At 41.9% G+C, this 7,611-nt stretch overlaps 1 protein-coding gene across 1 annotated transcript in view; it reads right to left on the reverse strand.

The window, feature by feature from the left end:
- Positions 6,315-7,611, reverse strand: part of LOC109821850 (stachyose synthase-like) — a 41,555-nt gene continuing 40,258 nt past the window's right edge. The window contains exons 2-3 of the mRNA XM_020388003.1: positions 7,557-7,607; positions 6,315-7,004 (exon numbers count right to left, since the gene is read on the reverse strand). Coding sequence (XP_020243592.1) covers positions 6,438-7,004; positions 7,557-7,607 — 618 coding nt within the window. The 3' untranslated portion in view covers positions 6,315-6,437. The remainder of the gene's footprint in view (positions 7,005-7,556; positions 7,608-7,611) is intronic.

Genomic DNA, 7,611 nt, shown 5'->3' on the forward strand with positions numbered 1-7,611 from the left:
GGAGCACCAGAAGTTTAGTTGAAGTCCCCCACCTCGTCTTCGATCTCCAAGCTCCCCCATCTATGTAACAGTAACTTAAAGACGTTCTTAAATATCTATTTTTTGACTGTTGAGAAGTATAAGCATATTGCATAAGCAATTTAGTTGAGAATGAGTTTTTCAATGTTGAGAACTTAAGATGAACTTATAATTTGAGTTGAGAAGTATAAGTATACATAGAGCTAGCTATTGTAATTTGAGTTGAGAATGAGTTTTTCAATGTTGATATGAACTTATAATTTGAGTTGAGAAGTATAAGTATATATAGAGCTACTGTAATTTGTAAACCAAGCAATTTAGTTAACAGTAACTTAAATACTTACTTAAGTTTATTAAATATCTATTTTTTGACTTTGTCAATTTAAGTTAGTTAATAGTAACTTAAACTTCAGTTATTGTTAACTTAAATCTAGATAATTCCTGTTTGACCGTCTTTTTGCTGATATTTTGGGACCTGAACTTCTAGATATGGGATATTATATGCCTTGCTATCTAGTATGTATGCATCTTTGATTGACTATTACAGTTTTGGATAGCATGAGTTGGTATTTTAGTATTTATGCATCTTTGATTGAGTATATATATATATATATATATATATATATATACTCAATCAAAGATGCATAAATACTAAAATACCAACTCATGCTATCCAAAACTGTAATAGTCAATCAAAGATGCATACATACTAGATAGCAAGGCATATAATATCCCATATCTAGAAGTTTAGGTCCCAAAATATCAGCAAAAAGACGGTCAAACAGGAATTATCTAGATTTAAGTTAACAATAACTGAAGTTTAAGTTACTATTAACTAACTTAAATTGACAAAGTCAAAAAATAGATATTTAATAAACTTAAGTAAGTATTTAAGTTACTGTTAACTAAATTGCTTGGTTTACAAATTACAGTAGCTCTATATATACTTATACTTCTCAACTCAAATTATAAGTTCATATCAACATTGAAAAACTCATTCTCAACTCAAATTACAATAGCTAGCTCTATGTATACTTATACTTCTCAACTCAAATTATAAGTTCATCTTAAGTTCTCAACATTGAAAAACTCATTCTCAACTAAATTGCTTATGCAATATGCTTATACTTCTCAACAGTCAAAAAATAGATATTTAAGAACGTCTTTAAGTTACTGTTACATAGATGGGGGAGCTTGGAGATCGAAGACGAGGTGGGGGACTTCAACTAAACTTCTGGTGCTCCGCATGACACATAAGGGAATCTGTTGGGCGCAGAGACACGCCCTCACGCCGCGAAAGCGATATCACCAGAGAGATAGCCCTGACTTTTATTGTCACAAAAGCACAAGTCAACCTCTATATTCTTGTTTCTCAAAGGAAACAAGAATAGATAGTAAAATTCTTGTTTCTCAAAGGAAACTAGAATAGAAGTGAAATATTTCAACAAGGTGAAATATACTCTCTTCCTCTCATCGGTTCTAGGACTAAAATGTCGAGGGAACCTACAAGCAATGACAAACTCACAGTAAAAGACGAGACAACAGATTTACGTGGTTCGGCAAACTTGACTACGTCTACGGGAGGGGTTTTTTACTATGAGGAGAATATCAAACTATTACAAGTTCTCTCTCAACCCACTATCTTTTCTTTCAAACCTCACTTAACCCACACTTTTCACTCTTCACTACCTCTCCTATTTATAGGAGAAGAGGAATGAGTGCCTAACTGGAACCAGCTCACCAAAGAGAGGGCTAAAGAGCTATAAGGGGGCTGTGAGCATGGGCCAGACAGAGAGAGTCACATGCTAGTTCCCACACCCAACATGGGAGCATGGGAAAGGTACAGTGGGCATTCCACTGTCATGTGTCCCCCCCACGTTCACAATTCTTCACCTCGTTCATCATTTGATAAACCTCAAATTTTAGACGATCACCAGAAGAACCCCACGAGCATCACCAGGCCAAACCAGCTGCGTCACTGAACCGCGACTGCCTACGTACCCTCCACAGGGATCAAGCTAACCGTAGTTCTACAATTACCCTCTTGGGCAGATCAACACGGACTGATATGAAGCAAGTCCAAGCAATGTTAGAACTTGCTGCCTGTCACCACCTTGGTTAACATGTCTGCAGGATTCTCATTCGTGTGCACCTTCATGAGAGAAATATCACCTTCTTCTATGACATTCCGCACAAAATGATATCTGACGTCGATATGCTTGGTACGAGCATGGTGAACTTGATTCTTCGCTAAGTGAATCGTATTTTGACTGTTGCACCACAAGTTCACGCTCTCCTGCTCAATCCCCAAATCGTCTAGAAGACCTCATAGCCACAATGCTTCCTTCACTCCCTCCGTTATGATCATGTACTCGGCCTCTGTAGTAGAAAGTGTCACTGTAGCCTGCAACATCGATCGCCAACTAACTGGAGCCCAATGTATCCTGAATACATAACCAGTAGTAGATCGCCGTCTATCTAGATTGCTCGCATAATCTGAGTCTACAAACCCGTCAATCTGACATGTATCTCCACCAAAACACAGACCCGTATCCGCGGTACCTTTCAAGTACCTCAAGACCCATTTCACCGCTTCCCAGTGCGTATTTTTCGGATTCGTCATGAATCTGCTGACCACAGTAACCGCCTGTGAAATATCTGGGCGTGTACACACCATGGCGTACATCAAACTGTCAACTGCACTAGCATAAAGAACACGCTCCATGTGCGCATTATCTTCCGCTGTAGTGGGAGATTGTTTATCTGAGAGCCTGAAGTGTGGAGCCAATGGAGTCACCATCGACTTAGCACTTTGCATTCTGAACCTCGCGATCACCCGCTCAATGTAGCCCTTCCGACTCAAGAATAATCGTCGATTCGTCCGCTCTCTTCTAATCTTCATACCCAATATTTTCTTTGCAGCGTTCATATCCTCATCTCGAACTCTTTGCTAAGTTGAGATTTCAGTTTATCTATCTTCACGTTGTTCTTCGATGCAATAAGCATGTCATCCACATATAAAAGGAGATAGATATAATCACCTTCACGAAGCTTCTGAATGTAAACACAACATAGTCGCTTCGGAAAAACCCATGCTTTGGCATGAATGAGTCAAATCGCTTGTACCACTGTCGAGGAGATTGCTTTAATCCATAAAGTGACTTCCTCAAGCGACATACATGATGTTCCTTATCCTCAACCTTGTAGCCTTCAGGTTGATGCATGTAGATCTCTTCATCCAAGTCTCCGTGCAAGAAGGCCGTCTTGACATCGAGTTGTTCCAGCTCAAGATCACCATGAACAACAATACTCAATAGCCCTCGAATAGAAGTGTGTTTCACCACCGGAGAAAATATCTCATTGTAATCCACACCCTCTCTTTGTGCAAACCCCTTAGCCACTAGCATCGCCTTGTATCTCGTACCACCGAGTTCTAAAGGATCTTCTTTTCTTTTATACAGCCACTTACAACCTATAGTTTTCTTTCCTACGGGCAATAAGACCACCTCCTATGTTTGGTTCTTTCGGAGAGATTCCATCACCTCCATCGCAGCCAATCAATTCTCGCTATCTTTATCCCGAATAGCTTCCTTGAAGGAGACCGACTCATCTTCCTCCACCGAAAGGGCGTACTCAACCAAATTAACCTGCCCATAATGCTTCAATGGTTGATCAGCCCCCAGTTTCTATACCTGCTTGTATGCTCGCCTTGGTCTAGTGGAAGTCAAGCTATCCTCGAGTTGCTGTTGTTGTAGTGCCTGTGTATTCTCCTGCTGACCCTCCTCCTGCTCAAGCTCATCATCTACCTGATTTCCCACTTGAACATGACTAGAACCTGGTTGGTCTTTAGGTTCTATCTCAATAACCTGAGACTTAGAATTCCCAACAGTCTCAACACCATCATTCTTGGGCACCCTAGCAATCATGGACTTCTCATCAAAGGTAACGTCTCTGCTGATCACGAACTTTGAATCTTCTGTACACCAAAGACGATAGTCTTTTACACCCTTTGCATATCCCAAGAAAGTTGCATTCTTGGCCCTCACATCAAGCTTTCCCTCGTTGACGTGATAGTAGGCGGTACACCCGAAAATTCGGAGTCTATCGTAATCTGCATGCTTCCTTGACCACACCCGATAGGGTGTATCACCGTCCAATGTCGAATGTGGGGATCGATTCACAATATAGCAAGCTGTAGCAATTGACTCTGCCCACCATTCTTTGCCCAAACCAGCATATGATCGCATACTCACTGTTTTCTCCCGCAGTGTTCGGTTCAGTCTCTCCGCGATCCTATTTTGCTGTGGTGTAGATCTAATTATCCAGTGTCTGGCAATCCCCTCTTGATCACAGAACTCCTTGAAGGCACCATCTGTATACTCTGTACCGTTGTCAGATCTTAATTTCTTCAATTTCTTTCCTACCATGTTCTCAACTACCGCCTTCCACTTCTTGAATGTCTCAAATACCTCATTCTTATGCTTCAGAAAATAAATCCAAGCATACATCGAATGATCATCTATGAACGAGACAAAATACCTGGAACCACCCTTAGAAGTTGTTGAAGCCGGACCCCAAACATCCGTGTGCACGTAATCTAGTATCCCTCTGCTCTTGTGACTGCTTGTCAGGAATCGGACCCTGTGTGCCTTTCCATACACACAATCCTCGTAAAAATCCATGCAAGGCTTCTTCAGATTCTTCAGCAAACCCTCCTTACCAAGCAGATCCAGACCTTTCTCTGACATGTGCCCAAGCCGCCTATGCCATAACCGTGTGTGCTCACATGGGTCTCCACCACTTCCATCAGTTCTAACCGTTGCATCTCCTGTCACCGTCATACCCAAGAGAGTATATAGGTTGCCGTGACGAATGCCCTTCATCGCTACTAAGGAATCCCGAACAACCCTCTTCACTCCGTTCTTTGTTATAATCTTGCAACCCTCGGAGTCCAAAGCATCAACTGAGATAAGATTCTTCCGCAAGTCGGGAACGTGCCTTACATCCGTCAAGGTTCGAATCACTCCATCATGCATTTTGATCTTGATATCACCTAGCCCCACCGTTTTACAAGCATGGTTGTTCCCCATCAATACGGTTCCACCATCAATGCTCCTGTAGGTAGTAAACCACTTTCTATTTAGACACATATGATAAGAGCAACCAGAATCAAGAATCCACTTCCCAGAGGTATCCTCGCCACCCGTGACGACATAGCATTTCTTATCGCTTCCTTCCCCTGAAACGTAGCTCGCTTCTTCCTTGCATTCTCGTCTTTCAGTCTTGTTGTTGTTCTTCTTCCCACCTACTCTCTTGTTAGGATAATTGACTTTGAAATGCCCTAGCTCACCGCATTTGAAACACGGTCTTTATGCAAGAGGTTTTGATTTTGATCTAGACTTTCCTCTCTTACCTTTTCCTTTCTCATTGCCCCTTCCTCTGGCAAAGAACTCTTTCGACGAGGCTTCTAGAGGCTTCGACGAGGCCACGAGAGGCTTCGACGAGACTTCAACAGCTCCGAGAGGCTTCGTCGAGGTCAGGGGAGCTTCGACGGGGCTTCGACAGAGTTGACGGGGTCATGGGGCTTTGACGGGGCTTCAACAGCTTCGAGAGGCGTTGACGAGGCCATGAGAGGCTTCGACAGCTCCGAGAGGTTTTGACGAGGTCAGGGGAGCTTTGACAGAGTTGACGGGGTCACAGGGCTTTGATGGGGCTTCAACAACTTCGAGAGGCGTCGACGAGGCCATGAGAGGCTTCGACAGCTCCGAGAGGCTTCGACGAGGTCAGTGGAACTTCGACGGGGAACTTCGACGGGGAACAAGGTTTCGGAAGTACAGAGCTGAGAAAAATTCGTGGCGGCGTCAGGAGTGAGAAATGAGAATTAGGGTTATTGTTTAGTTGGGTTTGGGTTTGGACTTGGGCTTGGGTTTTGTTTATTTCAGCGCCCATTTGGAATTTTTTTAGAAATTGTTGGGCGGACCGTTTAAGCGGCCCGCTTAGCTTTGGGCGGGCGTTTAGGCGCTCCCAGTGCCTAAACAACAGCGCTCAGGGTGTTTCGAGACGCCCTGGGCTAGGCGCCCATGGCGTTTTTTAAAACACTGGCTACAATAGAATACAAGACAGAATACACATAGTTTTGTTGCACATAATAAATGTTTTACTGCCTTCTCTTTTATGAACCAGATGGACGCTCCTGAAAATATCATCAAATTCTTCCTGACAAAAGTCGAGCCAGGTTACACTGATACACAAGGATAGTTGATGCCTGCTCAATCTTCATAATATGTCTATGAAGCTGATGGTACAAATCTAAACCTTGAATATAGCCACATTAAAAGAGGTTGGCAAATTGTTCAAATGTTAACAACACAACTTTGATCATTCTTTTAAGTACAACCGTTTCACAACAAAGGACAAACTCAATAGACAAAGCAAACTTCAGACATGCCACCTTTATCTTCCTCCCAGTCAACCTCCATCTCCAAGCTCCCATCATCAGACCAATCAAACCCTACATCATCTCCATCCACCATTCCCCTTAACGGCCTCCCACTAGAGTACGCCAAGAAACTCCTCTTCCCCTTAACCCTAACTCTTGCACTATCCCCATCATGCTCGACCTCAACAATAGTCCCTCCACTATTAAACATGTTCACTAAACCAACCGGTGCAAACTTTAAGTTTCGGTGACTTATATTTTTTATCGGTATGAAACTAAAGATTTCAAAGGATGATGGCTGAATTGTGATTTGGGTAGGGCTGGATTTTGGGGTGGTTAGGAAAAGTTTATTTGCTTGGTTGAGATGTACTGCATATTCTTCAGCTTCGCCCATATGAGATGTTTCTTTCTTTTGATCCCATTCTATGTTGTTTGGATGAACAGAGTCTGAGACTGGCTTGTAGAATTGAGGGTAGCCTCTGAATTTGCGTACTTTAGGATCCCATCCTGCTCCTTGGCAGTTGAAAACTCCGACAACGCCGCCAAACTGTTGAAAACAATGAGAATCACATTTTGTTTTAAAACCAAACTTTATTTTTTTTTGTGCCAGGGGAAAGTGAAATAAAAAGGGTGGTTGCCCGGGGGGGGGGGGGGGGGCACAAACTAGCTTTTAAGTTAGCTTTTTCAAATCTACATGTTTGGTATAATATCAAATAAGTTAAGCTTATAAGTTCCATTTAAAAAAACTAGTACACCCCAACATTTCAAAAACTAGCTTATAAGCTCACCGAAATAAGCTAGGTTTGACCAAATAAATTACTGTCATACCCAAATAATGTTTGTAGGATTTTTATCACAAAAACCAATAAAAGTCAACATAACTTATAAGCTTCAAGAAATAAGCCCTCCCAAATACCCTCAAAGTTAGGGCTATGGGGGCATTAGATTGTCAAATTGTCAAATTTATAGAACTTAAAAGTGTATCAAGTTGTCAAAGCAGAACTTCAGGAAATAATCAAAGCTAAACTCTAGGGTATTAAAAACACAAACAACCCTTCTTATAATCAAATATCCGGAGAAATGAGATATTCTCACTTACCTTATTTAAGTTCCAAATCTTCAAAACACTCTCCCCATCAAACAAAGGGCTCTTA

Source organism: Asparagus officinalis, chromosome 8, assembly GCF_001876935.1.
Source record: "Asparagus officinalis chromosome 8, Aspof.V1, whole genome shotgun sequence".
Classification (NCBI taxonomy): Eukaryota; Viridiplantae; Streptophyta; class Magnoliopsida; order Asparagales; family Asparagaceae; genus Asparagus; species Asparagus officinalis.